This window comes from Neolamprologus multifasciatus, chromosome 17 (assembly GCF_963576455.1).
Source record: "Neolamprologus multifasciatus chromosome 17, fNeoMul1.2, whole genome shotgun sequence".
NCBI lineage: Eukaryota > Metazoa > Chordata > Actinopteri > Cichliformes > Cichlidae > Neolamprologus > Neolamprologus multifasciatus.
This window is the reverse complement of record NC_140455.1, coordinates 25,100,204-25,120,153: the sequence shown is the minus strand read 5'-3', so window position 1 is coordinate 25,120,153 and position 19,950 is coordinate 25,100,204. Positions and strand designations below refer to the sequence as shown.

At 41.1% G+C, this 19,950-nt stretch overlaps 2 protein-coding genes and 1 long non-coding RNA gene across 6 annotated transcripts in view; 2 read left to right on the top strand and 1 right to left on the bottom strand.

The window, feature by feature from the left end:
* bltp3b (bridge-like lipid transfer protein family member 3B) overlaps window positions 1-12,977 on the bottom strand; it is a 31,880-nt gene extending 18,903 nt beyond the window's left edge. For 3 of the 4 annotated variants that reach the window (XM_085138759.1, XM_085138760.1, XM_085138761.1), the window contains exons 1-4: window positions 12,567-12,976; window positions 2,930-3,092; window positions 1,381-1,419; window positions 248-339 (exon numbers count right to left, since the gene is read on the bottom strand). In XM_085138759.1, the coding sequence (XP_084994885.1) occupies window positions 248-339; window positions 1,381-1,419; window positions 2,930-3,092; window positions 12,567-12,610 (338 nt within the window). In that variant the 5' untranslated portion in view covers window positions 12,611-12,976. Of the gene's footprint in view, window positions 1-247; window positions 340-1,380; window positions 1,420-2,929; window positions 3,093-12,566 lie in introns of all 4 variants that reach the window. The other variant, XM_085138762.1, reaches the window with a different exon arrangement.
* The window catches only part of LOC146499477 (uncharacterized), a 102,344-nt gene that overhangs the window by 59,124 nt on the left and 23,270 nt on the right, over window positions 1-19,950 (top strand). The gene's annotated exons all lie outside the window — the stretch shown is intronic.
* ckap4 (cytoskeleton associated protein 4) lies at window positions 14,566-18,196 on the top strand. The gene is made up of 2 exons (XM_085138776.1): window positions 14,566-15,734; window positions 16,628-18,196. The coding sequence occupies exons 1-2, from the start codon at window positions 15,423-15,425 to the stop codon at window positions 17,843-17,845; spliced, it is 1,530 nt and encodes a 509-aa protein (XP_084994902.1). The 5' UTR covers window positions 14,566-15,422; the 3' UTR covers window positions 17,846-18,196.

Here is a 19,950-nt window from a genome sequence, read left to right as displayed (position 1 = left end):
TGATTTATGGCGGTGTTTGGTGACACAACAGAATTGTTTTAAAAATGTCTGTTTTTAATTAGTTTTAATACTTTTTTGCCATTACTGGTCAGCACTATATATATATATATGTTGCATTAATTCACATTCAAAAGGCAAAAATAAAACAAACAAAAACTGCACTGTTGAAAAGTTTGAAAGCACTTCATTGCTGCCTACACTGCTCAGCCAACTCATCCCAATGAGTATAATAGAAAGAAAAGCCCACCTCTGTCCTGATGCTGTTGCAATGGGAGATGGGCCATTGGGTGGACGAGGCTCATCGCAGGTACTCATCTCCATCACCACTTTATCCAAAGTCTGAAAGAACAGGCAAGTCAAAGACTAGAATGTCACAGACATAGTAGCTCATCCGACTCATTATCGATCACAGTTCAGAAGTATATTGGTTGTCTTGTCAGGTCTTATCACTGATTGGTTGTACTGCACAATCTAATGAGAATAAAAATTCATTGAGAAAGACATATGACAAAATTGAGCATGTTTTGAGTGAAGACCATTAGGTGGTTGTTTATTTCAGTTTAGTTAAATTTGAAGCAGCATTACAGGCTGAGTGATTCTGCGATAAAGGTTTGGTAACCAGTTGGCGAAGGGACGGGTGCCTTGGTATGTCATGAGCTCAACAGTCCTCTGGCTGCATGAGCTAAAATATGCAAAATAAGCAAAAAGCCTTACTTTTATATAGTCTTTGTCAACGTATTAAAATGTGCCAATCCAACAATCGTCAGGAAGCGGTGGTGTGTATTTTATCTTTTCGTACTTTGATGCTAGACCTGAATGTGTTAAATCTTGCCCCTGACAAATACCAAACACAGTATGATATGAAAAAGCTCAAATTAACACTAAAACTAATGAACCCTGAAGAGTAAATGCACATTAGAAAACACAAAAATGTTTCCTTGAGCCCAAAAAGTTCACAACGCTCAGAGCTGAAGGCGTCTAAAGGTTTTGTGTAGGCAGGTGTTGCTGGTTTTCACTGGCCCGTGTTCTGGGAATTGAAGCTACCTGGAGACTGGGAGTCTATCAACCTGACACCTGTGGCCTGCTCATTCAGGCGGAGGTCAGAGAAACACTGGCAGCCGGTGGAACAGACATAAACGAGCTTTTGGAAAAGTTCAGCACCAACACGAAGGCCAATTAACAGCATACTGAAGATAAAACGGGCTCAAGACGGGAAACGAAAGACTCGTACATCATATGTGCAAGTGCGTCAAAGGAAAGCTTCAGCAGTGCTTTAATAACCTTCTAATAAAGTGTATCATATATCCTGGACATTCACTTATTGATTTTAACCACAACAAGATCGTGTATAAAAAAAACAAAAGTGGCACATCAACTTACCAAAGAGATCGGGTGAGTCTTCAACTTGGTCCATGGTATCTGTGGGTGAAAGCAAAGCAGCGTGTCAGCTTTGCAGCATTGCATGCTACACAGAACTAATCTTTACCTCACTCATTCAGATTTTTGGTTCACTGAAATGAAAAATGCAATTTCAATCAACAGGATGTGGAAATCCAGCAGAGTAGAAAGAACAAAAACGTAATCGATGAGTAGTATAGACTGACTGGCAGCTCATTTATTCATCTCCAGAGCGTCATTAATCCTCGACATGCAGCCTCCTGATTCAAGTCAAATTATATAGCAAAACAGATTAAATGCTTATGTTCGGTTTCAGGGTTTTTTTTCTGTCACAGAGCGACTCCTTTTTGGGAGACGTCATAAATCAAGTAATGGGAAATGCTAATTCAATTAAATCCATTTCATTTGCCTTCTCTCTGGTTTTCACAAAGACATCAGGGGGTTCTAGCTCATCTTTTAAACCACTGAGGCAGAAACATCTACTACAGTATGTGAAGTTACAAATGAGTCTTTGCCTGTCTAGATATCGATTGTGTAACTTTACTCAACTTTACTCAATGAAGCAACCTATATTTACTCTAATTTGTGTATTGCGGCCTTTTAAAGGGAAGAGGTGAATGTGTGGGGCTTACTGTCTCCGTAACAGGAAGATGCAAAGAACAGATGGGGATCTAACAAGTGAGGAAGTGAGATATGATTCTGCTTTTTGTTTTATTTAAAAAGCCGGTTTAATAGCAAACACAAAAATACCCAGCGAGCTACGTTAAGGCTGTAGTGAAGGTTTCAATTCACCAGCAGCTCCATTGTTCACTCAGAAATCATATCCCCTTACACTGACCCCAACTGATGTGACTTTTACAAGTAAAGACAAGGGAACAATGGTACATTGCATTTACAGCTGATCAGACATCAAAGTGGCAACCTTAAAGCGAATCAAAACAAGAAGAAAAGGCTTGAAAAATAATGCCATGAGCTGAGTCGGGTGGGGGAGGAAAGGCAGAGGTGGAAAATGGACCTTGGCCTGAATAAAAGTCCAGTCATGAAGAAAATTATACAGCTGCATTCACCGTTTCCAGGGTGTGTCAGAGGCTGCTCTCAGTCATGATACTTGGCTGATCACCATGACCGCATCGGAGTGTCAGACAGCTCCAGCAGAGAGTGCTTATGTAGTGCAAAGAGTCACTAGAGGTTACCAGTGTGCCTTCAACACTTGTATGATATATTTTTAAGGCACACTGTTTGTATATACACATTGTGTGTTTATGGAGTATTCTAGGTATCCTTGACTTGAGTGCAAAATCTGCTTTGCTCATCTATTTAAATATGACTCCTTAAAAAAGCACCACTGGAACCAGCATCATAACCCATGTCTCATTTTACAAATCAAATCTATTTTCCTAAACCCCAGTGTTTCCAGTCCTAATGTTCTCTATAAAAGCATAAGGGTTGTTTCGATCTAACGCCAAAGCTCTTCCCTAAAAGTCATCATTTCCAGTAAATAGGTGACAAATTGAACAACCCTGAGTCTCACCCTGATGGCAGCCTTGTTGCATTCCACACGATTGATGGCAAGCCAGGTGGGCAGGTCCAGCAGGCTCTGGAGCACCTCCTCATCGAGCTCCAGGTTGGTGAGCTGGCCCTCCCCTTTCAGCGTGCTCAGGTTGATTTTGTCGGGCGACAGGTTCTTAGCAAACCTATGGGACGCAGACAAGAAGAGTCCAGATATATTTATAGAAACAGGCTGTAAACAAACCAACAGGCCAGCCAAGCAAATCCCAAGAGTAGTGCTTATGGTGTATTGGATGTCGATTACAACACACACACACGCTTGTGGTTTTAAAAAAACAGTTATATTAAATACAGAATAAATTATATTTAGAAACACTAAAAAAATGTTTAAAAGCCCATAATTTAAGGTTATGACTGCTGCAACAGGAATGGAAAGACATACGTCATAAAACCAAAGCTAGTGTTGGGAAAAGGTGTTTTCTATTTAATTGAAGCTGTATTTGTATTTGTATTGCTTATACACTGCTCAATCTACTGGTGATAAGCTCATAAACAGATGCTGAAAAAGAACAGGGGTCAGTCTAGCACAGTAATATGTGTAACTAACACTGGACAAAGTGTACCCAGGCCTCACAGTCTCATAAAATAAGGTGCACATTTATATGTATTTGCCAGTGATTTTTATAACCTCTGTCCCATGCTATATGCTGTATGCTGAATCAGCGAGTCCCTGTTTGCTTTTACACAAAGTAAAGACACTTAATCACACAAACTTGATTGTCCATGACCTAAGTGTTTTCTGCCTCCATTCACAGTTTGAGTATTGGTTAATAGTTAGCAGAGTAGCCGCACACTGAGTGGATCATTGACGCAGAAATCGCCGTAGACCAATTCAGTACAATCTCCTCTAAACACTACTGAGATTTTATTGATTTCACATTCTTTCTTTTGCCGTCAAGAGCTTCACGGCCTTCCCTGTACATTCCCAATTTTGGTCCACATCACGTTTGAAGAATGCAGTGAAACCACGATAAAGCCCCACAAAAGCATTAGATCCTAGCCTGATATTCATTTAAAATGGTAAAAAACAATAAATAAATGAAACCTGACCATAGAAGTGTCCGCCACAGTTTGGGGTGTCGTTGTTAATAATATGTGGAACACCTTTAATAATAGCAAACTGACACCAGAAAGAGATTTTCTTTCTGAGTTACACCAGAAAATAACTAAATTAAATTAAAAAAAAACATTTAACTGAGTGTAAACCAACTGAGCATAGATTCTACCAGAATGCCATGATCCACTGAATAGTACCATATTATCCTAACATTTGTATATCAACACTGTTAAGTCAAGATACATGCAGGCATGCAGTTTTGTTATGGCATGATCTAAATCTTGTGATTGATTTTTGTATTTATTGTCTATTTCACAAACAAATATTAATACATTTTGCTTTGAATTACTGTAACTCAGACTCCTATTAATAGTTATTTTATATAAATAATATTACTGGTTGGGATAAGGTTAAAAAAAAAAAAATTTATTATTGAAACTCTTTAGCACTAGAATAATACATCTATTGCTTTTTCAACCCACCATAGTGCTTACTTAGTTGTACTTTTCTAGTGAGGTCAGCAGAGGTGAACATCCTGAAATAACATTAGGCGTGGATGCTAAAGCTACCATTAAATCAGGTCAACACTAAACCCAACCAACACTGGACACACTTATCTTGATATACCCACCTCCTAATTTAGAGCAAGCTAATAAAAATCCATACGTCTATGCTCAAGACATAGATATGTGACACCATATGTGACTCTACGAAGAAGCACAGCAAAACCTGAGAAAAGGCTGATTATAGCAGGAAGGGGTGGATTAACTTGTGAGTTGTAGATTCATATGTGACTATAACTTAACCTCTGGGCAACCGCTTTCAATCATGAGGCCACTGCACAGGTCGCCTAGTGAGAGGCGATCCTGTCTCCAAACGACCACGGTCCAACTTGGACCAACTGCAATCACTCTCGGGCAGATTGTTTTGGAAATCATTGCCATCTCAATTATAAATACAGACTTCCACGATGCTGGACGCAATCTGAGCAAATCAGATTGGCGAACAAATGGCCATTTCAAATCTATGAGGTTCTTGCTTTGAATGCAAGTAGTTAACGTGAAATTTTCTGTGTAAGTAGATGCCAACAGATTTGCCATTTTCACCATTTTATTACAGTTTATCTTCGTTTTATTGCAAATAGATAGCGTGTAACTGCCAACTTAACCTCATTCAATTTCAAACTGTTAAAAGACTGATGGCAGAGTTGCTCCATGTTATTGCCGCTTTTTCGCCGTCTTCACACACCCAAGTACATTCAAAGACGGCAACTGGCTGCGTTGCCATGTTGCCATCTTTGTAGCAGCGATTTCAAAGCTCGCTCGATTGCACACAGCTGTAATCGTTTTGGTCGCGTGCAGTCTTCAACTACTGTTTTCCATAGTGTGAGTTTGGCATCAGCAGGTAACTGATTTGAAAAATTGATTCAAATTCACCAAACAATAGTAAAAGCTGAAAAATATAACAAGAGACCAAAATCAGGTTAGCCTAGTAAGAAGTATAAGAGTCAATTAAAAACCTGAAAGCAACTTCTTAAAGTCACATTGGTAGAGAAAGTCACGGAGAGCTCATGAGAGTCATGAAGAGCTCAAAAACTTGCACTCTCGGCATTCCCGAAATGGTGCTGTATGATTACGCAGCCATTAAGAAACTGGATAGTCATAAGAAGACAAAAGGTTTTTGTTTTTGTTCAGATGGTCCGTCTGGACCCAGACTATCAGGACACTCTGTCACTGCTTTGTGATTCAGCAGCTCATGTCTGTAATGAGTCAATCAGTCACAATCCAGTTCCTTTACACCCAACACCTTCTCCTGGCAGCACTGGATTCTTCTCGTATTCGCCATCCGTGTAAATTATTCAGCTGCGGAAGCATAAACTGAGCCTCGTCACAGCAGAATGAGTCCAAAAAATAAATAAATTAAAACTCTTACAAGCAAAACACAAACAATTCAATGCACATATGGGCATACACATAGAAACAGTTTGTGTCTGAGAGATGGAGAGTCTTAGCCTTGTGACCAGTGAAATATTCATTTCTGCTGCTGATCAAGTATCAGCCAGCTAGCCAGCTAGTTTCCCCTCCCTCTTTTGCACCTTATCTGGTATATCATCCTCAGTCGGGGCTTCCTCTTGCCTTCCTTCAACTCCATAAATAAATCACTACTGTGAGCAAATAAAATGCTGTTAATCAGCTGTCTAATATCAAGGCTACTAAAGCTAAATTAAGCAGGTAGATCCCAGTCAACAGCAAGAGGTAGAGGGTATTATGTTCACACACACTGTCATCTTTCTCTTTCATCTCTCCACACTAGACCTCAGCCATTATTCCAGTCAGCAGGTTCCAGCTCACCGGACCAGATCCAGGCCCATAAAAAGATTAGAGCAGGCTAATGGCTGCAGGTGGGGGTGTCTGCCTCTCCAAAGGACAAAATTAACCACTCAGCACAGAGCTAATTCCTGCAAAACTTAACCAGATTCACATGACCCATTTGAAACGATTAGTAGCCGTCATGCCAAAAGATACGCAGAGCAGGACGCCACTTTTAAATACCTTAAAGCGTTTAAAATTAATTTTTTTATATATTAAAATGTGATCAAATGAAAGTGGCTGCACTACAGAGACTGTTGTACCATCTACCCCTCGGCTCCATTTGTAGTTTCTGCTCTGTAGTCATGTTTGGAGAGAGCTGCTGTCTCCTTCTCTCCTGCCGTTCAGAATCTTACCCAAAGCTAATCTAACCTTCTGCTTCATTGTTCACATTTATGCAACATGCATCACCAATTTTTCATCCTTCTTTTTCCATCTGCATGACTTGGCTGTTCAGTAAACACCTGCTGCTAATAACCATTTGTGAGTCATTTTGCTCAAACTCAGCTAAGAATGTCTCCAACAGTACGCTGATCCTGCAACTTCCCACACAACCACAAACCAAGAGCAGAGATTTGGCCCGCCACACTGTATGCTTGTGTCTGCGGATCTGGTCGATGGATACAGGTTTTTCCTACTCTCCGACGATGCATTTGAGGCGCACCCTGATGACATCAGTGCCAAAAAGAGAGGAGTCTGAGACAAAACAGCCAGAATGACTCAGAGGACTACCAACTCTATTTTTGTTTTTGTTTTTTTTAGCAACTAAGACTGCGGTGACATAAAGTGAGAAACATAGAGACAAACAGAAAGAGGATAAAACAGGAAACACAGGCGGCATCTTCAGGGCATTCCTGTGCAACCTAGAATTGCAGTTTACAGGAAGAGAAAGGGAAGTTCCTACATTTTTACTTGGCTCAACAAGAAAAATGGTGAACGTGAGCTTTAAATAGCCCTCTAAATCCTCCACTGGCCCATTCAGTGTAAACAGGAGAGCGGGTTGAGCCTCCTGAACTGATAACGCCTTTCATTAGGGTCAGTATTCCTCAACAGATCACCAGGTGCTGGATGTAATTAGAGGCCAACTAGGACAATAAGATGCTTCTGGTGAATGTGACTTGCTGGGATAATTTGACAAGTCACACATTAAATCACACTAAAGTGTTTCTCAAAGCCATCGGGCTGGCACTATTAAAAGAAGGGCAGTAATCGGACTTAATGAAAAAGCTTCCCTAATGTTTCATAAAAGCCAGGTCATCGAGTATGAAAATAGATTTTTAAAGCCATGCCTAAGATACGCTTCCAGAGGAGTGCAGTGTGGGTTTGTGCAGCACACACAGGATCCTCTTCTTAGTTACCAGTCGCTGTGGTCTCCAATCTTTACCCAATATTCACATTATATAGAGCCTTCCTGAGGATATTGCCTCTTACTGCCTGGCTTTAATAATTCAAGCTTGATTAAAGCTTGGACTCATTAACGGTATCTGAAGGTTGCAAGCCACGGTCTGTTGCACCTCATCGTCTTCTTTGATCTGTTCTGGGTCACAAAATTCTGATAGCAAAGGTTAAGAAAAATGATTAAGCATTAGGCATCAGTCACTTATTCTTAGCTAGCTGGATGACAACCTATATGATATGAAAACCTGCAATTTACAGTATCATCATTTTTTTAAAAAGCAAATGGCCCAAATTTACTATTTGATTTACTAGAATATAAATAATTAATGATCTGATAATCAAAATCTTTCGTTACAGTCCTGCATTTGGTTATATTTGTTGGCCTGACTAAGTATTAGGGATTGGATGAGGAGCTTCTACATCATGATGGATCTGATGGGAGCGTCAAAAGGAGACAGATGAGGCAGTTTAAGCATCTAATCACAATGATTCCTTGGTGCATTCCTTTGTAGGTTTTCCAGCAGGGAGGGAGGAGACTCAAAGCTTACAGGAAAGACTGGCTTTCCAAGAGTGTCTCGGGATTCCCCAACAGGAACTGGAAAACATCGCTGGGGTGATGTTTGTGTGAAATACCCTGCTCAATCAGCTACACTGCAACCACAGAGGGCTAATGATATTATTATCTAAAGGGAAAAATCTTTATCAATTCTTTACCAATTCTGTGTTCAAAGGCAGCTAGACTGCGAGGTTTTAGGGATCACAGCACGCGTCTCATTATTGCAGTGTGCAAACATGATGTAGACAGTAAAGCTGCACTGCTTTGAGTTTGATGTCAGTGTTTTGCAATGATCAACTGTCAAAAAGACATGCAAGTACTCAAAGAAGGAAGCGTTCAGCATGTTTCTCGATTCCCAATTGAAACCGCAACTTGACCTCAGTGAAAGAAAATGGATGGGTGGATTTTGGCTTAGTGAAAGTAAATGACTTGGCAAGAAAAAAAGGCTAAAACAAAAAATAGCATTTTCATTTGTTTTCACTCCTATTATATAAATCTTCAACGATTTTGGACTCATTTGCAATATTTGATTAATATTTACACTTATCAAAAACGTTATAATTCAACTTATCATTAACATCAACTAATCGCATGGTAGCAACTCACTGCACTGTGGCATGCAAAAGATCATGATGGCCTCCTGAAATTCAAACAGGAGCTTCAGAATGGGGAATAAAGGTGATGTCAGTGACTTTGAACGTGGTGTGTTTGTTTGCGTCAGACAGGCTGGTCTTGGTGCAAATCAAACTGCAAAGTCAACCTGAGTATTGTTCCCTTTATGACAACATCACAAAGCACAGCTCATCTCAAACTGGTTTCGTGAAAATGACAATGAGTTTTACTGTACACAAATGAGCTCCACAGTCCCCAGATCTCAAACCAAAACAGCACCTTTGGATGTACAGTCAAAAAAAATTAGCAGCAGCTGTGTGACGCGTTAATGACAACATAGACAAAATCTCTGAGGAATGTTTCCAGCACCTTGTTGACTCTATGCCACAAAGAATTAAGGCAGTTCTGATGGCAACACCTTGGGCCTCTCCCCTTACTAGCAAGTGTGCCTAATAAAGTGGGTGATGAGTATATATTGCCAGTAAGGCTTCAGGCATGCTACCAGTTGGACTTTTATTGCACGCCTGGAATTTTTGCCTGCTCTTCCTTTTTGAATTTGACATCAGGAGGTAGACCCTTTAATCCCACATACACAAACTCCCACTAAACGCCTCCACGCAAACACAACACAATGAAGGCAACCTGAAAAAGTTGGGCGAGTATGTGTTGGCACAGCACGTCTTTGTGGAATATTTACGGCCCCGTGGAGGCAGCGAAAAGGTTAGCGTGAAGGAGAAAACAATCCACCAGCCCAGTCACGGGCAGCAGAGGATGCCAAGGCCTGGAGGGACCCTGGCCAAATGTCGCTCTATTGCACTCGCTGCACAAACACAACCTACACACTAAGCACTTCACAGCTACACACTGATGAGACACCCAAAGCGAGGCACTTAGTCATGACTCAGGCCATAATAGCCTTCCCACCAGCAGAGGGAATAGTGGAGTGCATCACTATGGTGCATTATTACACAGCTACAGCAGAGGATAGGAAGATACTCGTGGTGATAAACACAGGACAAGAAATGAATCCATTTCTCCCACTGCAATGGGCACTAAAACTCCAATGATGAGAAAGCACAGATTCAACCTCAAAACACTATATCGGATTCATATTGGTATCGGCAAATATCCAAATTTATGATATCGGTATCGGACATAAAAGTGGTGCCATCTCTACTTACAGTTAGTGGTAGTGCTATATGATGGCCCTATGAAATTCATAAGCATCCATTTAACTCAGTCATAATGACGTTATGAAAGGAAGAGGTCGAAACACAGCAAAAAAATATATAAAAAGTTGTTTAACGTGTCAAATCGTATGCTTCTTTGAGGAGGACTGAATTCAAGACATGGAAACAAAGAAATCACTGACATTTTTTGATAGCTGGACAGACAAAAACAAAACCTTGAGTTCTGGTATATTCTCTTGCCTGTTTTTTTTGCTATTCTTGGATATTTATTTGTATACTGAGGACAATAAACTAATAATGACAAAAGTCAGAATTAGATTAAGAGACTAAAGATAGAAAATAGATAAAGAAAGTGAGGACATTTTAAAAGGGTCACAAAAGGGTTAAAAGAATCACATGTGCTAAGAAATAAAGAAAAAACAAAAGGAGGAAGACAAGAAATAAGGAAATGAATGCTCATTCATTAACTGGAACACCTGTAATTAAGTTCCTTTCCCAGCTCCGTAATATTCCTTTATATGAGAGTGTGACCTTTCACCTCATTGAGACAGCCTCTTTCAGGAGAAACATAGCGTCGCTACATCTGTTTTTGTGTGTGTAACTGGATCTCGCCGCATCAGGCTCTGAGCAAGTGTCGTGTCGATATCCAAAGCGGTCCGTAACGCAGACAAGCAAACACCTTGTTGTTAACTCACCCCCGGGGGCTACCTGAGTTCGACCTTCTGCGAAACACTTTATCGACTAAACACTTTCACATTAGGGCGAAACATTGAGGCCAGCAGCTCAGCCAGTGCTCTCTCAGCATTCACAAACTCATTCTTGGGCATGAAAAGTAAAACACAAAGCTTCTTCTAACAGATCACATCGTGAAAACGGGGCTCTTTCAACTAGTTTAATATGTCATGCATGCCTCAGTGCACTTGTCCTGCCCAGAGGGGGAACGGTCATTGCAGACGTCTTGATCAGTGAACTGTGAAGATGTGATGCTGGCTCACTGTGACAGTCCTAGTCACAGACAGTATTTGAGAGAGGAATGTCCTCTGCAACAGTTAAGCTGTTGACACCCACAACATAAACTGCAGCTTTAAGCACACAGATAATAATGGTGATAAAGCAGAGAGAGTCTATGCAGAATCACAGCCTGCTGTGGCCAAACTCGTGCAGTAGAGCATTTAGGGCCACCCTGCTCTGGTATTCTGACACCAGCACCTCGATCATGACATCACCTAATTGAAAGATGCAGGACTGGTCGACTGTCTTCTTCCGCTCAGAAACAGACCAATCAGGCCAGGACAAAAAAAAAGGATGGCAAGCCAAAAGACAGATGACATCACGCCTCCTGCAGTCATTTCCTGTCAAAGTAGATGCTATTTTTTTTGCTGACAGCATGCACAGTCATATGTACATGCGCTTATCTCAACACAACACCACGTATGAGGATGCTGAAGGACGTGCCACTAATAAGTGGTGTGCAGGAGATAATTTTAATATTTAACTGCAGCACTGTGCAAGAACATCAAGGGCACAGCAATAACAAATGCTGATATAATCCACAGGGTGACAAATTCATCACAGTTTCAACAAAGGTTTTTTATCAGTGAGGACAATCACCTCACTGCTTTTTTCTTTCTTTCCAAGAACCAGTCCACCTGCATGCTTGTAGGCTTTTCATGACTTACTCATCAGTGATCTGGATTAGAAATATGACAGCTGAACGCTACTACATCATTACTATTCCATGACGTTTGGAGAGGCATTAAAGGGCAACATAGATATAATATGGTGGGGTGTTTAACAGTGACGCAAAATGCTGTTAAATATATTGAGTTAGGGGGCAGGACAATATATTTCACTTTCTAAATGACCTTATCTTGAATAATAGGACGTTGAGGCGCCATGTACACTAAGTATGATGCCTGATAGGGGAACACAAAAGCGAAAAGTGCCAGATAAAAGGGGTTTAAACCCATGTAAACAAACCTGTACCCTGCACCTGTCTTCCCATTACTATATTGACTGTATGCCCACTAGCTACCTGCTAGGCAGTTGCTGAAGGTTAAGCTACTTTGAGGTGAACGCTGAGATTGTTGATTTTAACAATCTGCCTCAACTACACAACTGGTTCAACCCGACTTAGCAAGTGTCTGGAGGATTAGCAGCTCGCATGGTGCTAGCACACTTAGCTGGGTAGCCACGTCTCAGGTCCTGTGAGGGTTACCAACTCAAAAACGCACAGTGACAGTCAACCGAGGGACGTGTTAAATTACAGGACATCCTTCATCTATGTGCGGCAAGCATAAACTCATTAAAGTGAGGTTTTTGTGGTTGCTAGCTAACGCCTGTGACAGCTTGATCCATTCGTCGTCGCTTTATTTCCACTCCCTGTCTGCTAGCATTAACCTCGGCTCATCACTGACCTGGAGAGATGCTTCAGGATCTGCTTCTTGATGAGCCCCGCCATGGTTGCGCAAATCCGATATCCGAGCCTCCGCCGCCGGGTGTCACAGCTAGCTGGCTAGCCTAACCGCTAGCTTTTCCCACTCGAGGTTTAAACTCACAGCTCACAGCCTGATCCCTTCGCCCGCGTTCATGTTAGCGGTGTTCCCGCTTTATTCTCTGGGAGACGAGGGGCGAGATGGGCGGAGAGGCGGCATTTCGGACGTCCGAGTGACAGACAAGCTCGGAGACAAAGCATATCGCGTTAGGCCATTTCACGCAAATATACCGACAGATGTCTGAAACGGTCGGGATCACTGCAATACCTCACACCGTACACCTGGACGGAGCGGCGTCTGCTGTCACGGCGTCTGGGCGGAGACTAATGCGGGGTTCATAGTCTGCTAGGAAATTCCCATTACGCACAGCCGGGTAAGTGCCAGTGTTACAAGTGGTAACGTTTTACAGTATATAAAAATGTCTTCTTTATGATTTTATCATTTCATCTAAAATGGGGCTTGTTAAACTATATTAAAAGTATATGCTGATCAAGCCAACACTTCAGTCTCGAATAATAAACGTTTTGGACGTACTTTCATTGTCATATCTACATTTTCTAAAAATGTAACTTACTTTATTCTGAAAATCTATTTTACGATGGTTTTTATAAAACAAACAAGTATTATCTTTTTATTTCGTTTTTATTCTGTTTTATTCTGTGTTTTTTTTTTTCAGGATTTTTAAAGGCATGATCTATTTTTAAGGAAGATGTAATTTCAATTCATGTCTTTAAAATTAAAAATTCATTTTAATGAATGTGATTTATCCATTTATTTATTCAATTTCCTTTTTTTCAATTAACGTCGAAGATATAAATGAAGACATTTATCAAATTACTTTAAAAAAGTTTAAAAACTTTTTAAATGAAATGAAGATTTTCGTGATAAATTAATCTTTTCCTCATTTTGCATAATTTATACCACGTAACATCTGTCCACTGATTGAATTTAGCTATTTATACTCATATTTAAAAGACAGCTACAAAACTTTTCAACCAGCTATACAGGCACTATTGGGTCCTCTGGATGACGAAATATCATTTTCACTATTATTAACTTTCTTTCTTTTTTAACTTCATAATTAAAAACGTCAGACCATTAAACAGCATTGCTTTGTAGTAGAAGTAGAGGATTGAAAGTGCCGAACTGGCCTGCCTGCAGTCCACAGCTTTAAATAACTGAAAACATTTAAGCATCACGAAACAAAACAAAAAATGCAAAAAGAAGACAATGCCAATGCAAAAAGTAACACTGTGACTTGTTTTAACTGTCTTAATAGTCTAAACTTATTGCACATTTGAGTTTAATACACAATTATTATTCAGTACATTTTGAAGGAACAAATCAAGGTGTGAGCTGGATCACTTATAAGCTCTCCCTCTGGAATAAAACAGTGGAGTAACTCATTCCACTTTTTAAGTTTAAAGTTTTTTTTCACATATACATTTTTATCATCTTCTGACTTAGTATTTCCATTTTCCTTCCTTTTATTGGCAATTTTGTTGTACTTTTCTATATGCAAAATTGTTATGTTGCACATCTCTGCTGAATAAAACATTTAGGGAAACATATACAGTTGCATTTAATTTAATTTTATTTAATTTTATTTAATACGAACGTCAATAATTTCATCAGTGTTCTGCACATGCAATGCTCTCATGTATAGAACAATGCTTGTTCTGGTTTTGACTTTAAACGCTCTCTTAGCGACATCTAGTGTTCAAACCGAGAATGTGACTATTTCGTCGTTTTTTACGTCTTTTTTTTAAAAGAAAAGGGGCAGAAAAGGACTAATATTCTGTCTCAGAACGTTTTCGTTATGTGGTTTAAAGAACAAAATCCAGAAGTAAAATAAAAGTATATCAGTAAAGATGCAGATTAGAAAGCCCTAAAGAATAAAATGACAACATTATTAAAATATATATACCATGAATGAGTACTTAACGATGCCACAAAGATCAGTAAGACCACTGAACTGTTGGCACTGAAATTAAACATCAAACGCAATCTCCAGACTTAGCACACAATAGTGAGGGGATTTTGGTGGCACAACTGGGATTTATTCACCTTTATAATGCGTTTACTGACTTTAACAGTTGCACACGGACTCTGTGACTTTTCTGATGTCTCTTCTCTGCGCGAACGTGTACAGTACGTGGTTTGCTGCCGTGCCAAAACTTCAGCTGCCACGTATGAAAGGAGGAGCAAACTGGAAGGGAAGAAAGTGCCCCTCCCTGTGCTGCTCTGCTTCGCTGAGCTGTGTGCAGAAAGTTTGCACCAGCAGAAAGAAAGAAAAAAAAACAGCATTAGGGGAAATTTGTAAGAATAATAACAGAGACAAAAGTGTGTGGATGGCACACAGACTGACACTTCTTCTCTCCTCTTCACGTTAGTAAAAAGTCACAGTTTTTCTGCAAATAATCAGAGTATGACACACCTATATAAATCTGTCTTTATGCGATTATCACACCTGATGCAAAGATAAAAAAACATGCCTAATATAAAAATCTACTATAAGTGCAGCAGCCCACTAATCATTCATTGCTTCCTAGTGTTTTATGTCACCGGACAAGACCCATTCAGAGCCTGGAGTTGGGCATGGGACAACCCCCATCCGCATACCTCAGCGCAAAAGCCCCCCAGGGGAAAGACACGAAGCGCTCACTGATACGCTGCTGGTCCAGTCAGTGGGACTGGACTGAAAAGCCTCTCCATCCACGACTGCAAAACTAGCAGCCTCCTCTCACACACACACACGTCTCAAAGCTCCCGCTAACCATGACTGCGAAAAAGCCAAAGAATAGCGACAAGAGCGCCGCATCCAGCCAAGAAGATGCGCAGAAGAAAACCCAAAAGAGCAGCCACAACGGAGCGAGTGCCCCCGGACCTCAGGGGTCGCCACGGTCAGGCAGCTGCCTGAGTCTTCTTGTGACCACGGTGTTTTATGTGGCGTTAATAGGTGCTGCAGGGTTCGCTGCTTTTCACGTACAACAAGCGCTGGATGAAATCCGCCAGACGAGCTCAAAACACGAGGAGAGCGCACGGCAAAGCGCAGAACTGAGCAGCAAAGTGGAAAGTGTCGTTCAACAGGTAGGTAGGAAAGAATGCGAATCAATGGATAGAACTTCTAAACGCCACTTTTCATTGTTCCAGGTATTTTCCAGAACTCTAAAAGGAAGCATCATCTCATAATAAACGCGTATGCACTTATATAGACGTGGATAATGTGGTTTTACTTCATGTACTCTAGGAGTCTGTGTTTGTGAGCTCTAAGATGTGAGTGGGTAATAAAATTTCAGACCCACTCAATAATACGTAATCTACAGTATTATGAATTTCTTTATCGCGTGTTTCTTTGAATGAGAACAAGTCGTTTCTGATTGCAAAGCTGGACAGGGCATATTAGGATGGATTTACAAGGTCAGTCATTAATGCAGAGATTCAGCTTTCTCTTGCTTCACAAAGAACATGAGGTGGCAATATCTTTTCCAGAACTCAGCCCTGCTAAAAAATTCAAATTCATATCTAGGCTGTTAAAGTGGAGACTGAGACTCCTTTAAAGGCTTGTTTCATATACCATTTCTTGTTGTGCTTGATCTGAATGATACCAAAAAGAGAGAAGAGACAAGATTCATCTCAGGCACATAAAACCAGCCCACTGCAAACCTTCTGTTTGCTAGGATTGATAAATCAGAAGCAAACTGTGTAAAAAGGATGTGTGGCCTTTAGAAGCAAGGGACTGCACTGAGCCCCAGTATAAGATTATCTTACACTGTGAAGCTCTGATACAGTTCAGGGAATAACAATACTGAGAAACTGAAAAATTCCTGCACCATCTTTTCAACCTTGTAGAGATTTCATTTTTATGCTTTGAATTTGAGCTTCATCTGCACGGCTGTAGACTGTGAAATCTAATAACATCTAAATGCGAGAAAACAGTGTGAGTAAAATTTGTCTTTGTGTTTCCAATGTTCTTTGTAAAGGTGGAGTCTCTGAGGGGTGTTGTGGATGGGCTGGAGTCATCTCTGGGGATCACACGGGTGGAGCTGGAGGGGGCCATCAGTCGAATGAAGAGAGGCGAGGTGGAGACGAGGAGAGTGGAGGAGGCCCTTCAGAGGCTCCAGAATGATCTACTCAGGGACCTTTCAGAGGGTATCAATGACGTGAAGGAGGCTCGAGAGAAAGACTTCTCCTCTCTGGAGAAGACTATTGAGGAGCGCTTAGCTGAGGCCAGCCAGTCCATTAAAGCCAGCGTTGCAGAGTTCACTGAAGCTCAGAGTGAGGCGCAGAGCCAGCTGACTGATCTTAAAGCCCGCCTGGGTGACATCGAAGACCCCGCTCTCATCAAACAAGAGCTGTCAGCCATTGTTGATGCTGTAGCTGAAATTAAAACAGCCAAAGATGCAGCTGACTCGTCAGGTGATTCCCTCAGACAGCAGATCAGTGCAGTGAGGGAAGAGCTCCAGACTCGCAACCGAGAGGTGGCATCAGTGTCTCAGGAAATTGAGACAGTGAGGAAAGTGATGCAAGACACCACTGGGAATCTGAGGGAGTCTCTGTCTTCAACCGAGGCTTCGCTTCAGGCTCTGAAGGACAAGGCTGTGATGCTAGAGAGTGGCATGGAGCAGTTTGCCGGTGCTGTTCGTAATGTGGAGGAGCAAGTGAATGAAGCAGCTACTCAGGCCCTGCTGAGAACTGATGACCTTGCAGCCAGAGTCAAAGCATCGGAGGAGAACGTCGTTTCAATGTCTGCCTCAGTGTCAGACATCAACTCCAAAGTACAATCGCTGTTTGACAAACATGATGCACATGAGAGCAGTCTGGCTGCACAGGGGAAAGCTGTGGAGGACATTAAAACTAATTTGGAGCAAGAACTGGAGGCAGTGAAGAGCAGTTTGGAGGATCTCCAGTCTAGTATAGCTGCTCTAGAAGGAGACAAGACAGAGTTACCTTCAGCAGACTCCAGCCTGGGTGAGCAGGTGGATGACCTGGAGAGGAGGCTCGCTGCTTTGGAGAACAACAGCAGCAGGATGAAGCCCGAGCAGCTGGAGAACTTAAGAAACATGGTAGCTGGTTTGGAAAGCAAAGCAGCCAAGCTAGAAGGCCACGATCAGGCTATTGCTGCCCTGCAGGAAGCCCTGCAGAAGACCACAGAGTCACTGGCAGGCCTGTCTGAACAGCCTGACATCACGGAGGAGTAGTTAGCAATGTCCCATCGGGATGTCAAAACATCCAACAACAGGGTCAATAATTAATCCAAACGGGTGACAAGCTTTTCCTAGTTTTAAAAAGAAAGGTTTTTCCAGAGTTGGTGGTTGATGCCGTGAAGTTGCACACTAGAAAAGAACAAACATGAGGACAGTTAGGGCAGGAGTGAGAGGGGCAGAGACGGACTGCTTATCTGTGAATCCACACTCATTCTGCACTGTAATTTTCTATTATTTTTTTTTTTTTCAAACTCACCGTTTTTGTGCCAGTTGGCTGTTTTTTAATCTTTCTAGTGGATCAGTAAGCTCGTTTTGAGCACCCCGTTTTTATTCACTTTGTTTTTTTGTTTTTTAAGAATAAAACAAAAACCTTGTTAACTCAAAATTGTGAAGAATTATTTCTGGGTGTGAACTTCATGATAAAATGATTTCTTACTTTGGTTCATTACATCATGGGTGATGTATTGACAGGAAGGGCGGGAATGAAAAAATAAGAGACGTGATTTACCCAGTGGCTGATGGGGAGAGGGGAAAAATCATAATCCGTCTTTGCTACATTATTTATAACTTCAGCATCGTGTTATTAATAATATGTGACAAGGCTGTGGAGTCCAGGCAACAATTTTTCACCTCTTAATGAATAAATACCAGATGCTGAACTCTTTATACAAGTGAAAAATAGTTTTGCCTCTTTACCAAGTGTTCCATAGGAAGGCGCTTCCTTCAGCAACAGCTAAAGCTGTGGTTGGGTGACCACTTCATTAGAATACTTCAAAGCTATCTGTTTTGGTTTAAGGCATTTGGACATCAATAAACTATTTAAGTAATATAGAGAGTACATCAGGAAACACTCATGTACTGCATATCTCTACTGACAAACTGGATTTTCAAGTCTGTAGCACTTTAATGGTAAAGGTAAGACGATTTAGGACAATGTGTTAAGTAAAAGCTGTAAGAAGAACTGATGCGTGGTGAGTGATGTCAGTAAGATATTACTGACGGCACGGCCGTGTTCAATGTTCCAAACATTAAAAAAGGGTCATGGACTGCCAAACTAATCAGACACAACATTAAAACCATTGGCACTGAAATACCGATCATCGCTTTATAAAATCTTTTTAAGTTGGGAAACCTTTTTTTCTGGCATTCATAAGACACACTAGTAGTGCAATACTCACACCAAATTCTTGTACATTGGGATATCTGCATCACTTATACTACTACAGAATAAGCCATGAAAGTGGTTGATTAACAGTTCAATCCTTTCCTTATTTACTGGCTTATTTACTGGCTTTGCGTCATGTCAGTTAGGGTAGCTATCCACTTAAACCCAATGTTGGTGTGTTAAAGGGAAAAAGAAAGGGATCTAAAATGGCGTTTTTCCAAAGGATGAACAGAGGGGGTGTGAAGCAAGTCCAAAATCATAATATGGCACTGGAAATGAGCATAACTGGTGGGCTTTGACTCTTAAAAGGTAGCTTCAACACTGGAAAACAATGAAAGAGCATGCTTAAACATGAACGCAAGTGGAGAAATATAATGGCGCCATAAAAAAGGTAGAAAGAAAAAGGGAAAACAATCAACTGCTGCTTTTCGTTACACTTGGTTTCTATAGAAAATGTATGGTGTGTGTTATGTAGTAATGGTGTTTACACTGGTGTAATTTAAGCGTTATATTAATGGGGGGCTGGACTGGAGAGGATTAAAAACTGCAGTAATTATTAGTTAATTGACAGTTAAAACTATAAAGAGGAAGCGCAATAAATGAATAGAGAAGAATGACACAGCTTCTAAGGCCTCCGATTTCCACAGAACTTTAACCGATCGAGCATCTGTGAGATAAACCGAACAAGCACCCTGCAGGTCACTGGAGCCAGGGGTCACACAGAGGTCCTTTGTCCAGCTTTGACAAGTCAGAGCTTTTCTGGTTTGAAGAGGGGGATCTAAACAATATGTGGCAGGTGGTTTTATTGTCGTGGCTACTTGCAATCGGTGATTGTGCCAAAGCTGGTCAGAACCAATAACTGGAGCTCAGTCATTCACATTTACCCTGGAGACACGAGAGAGATTCTGCAGAGCTCTGCTGGAACGCGAATAGG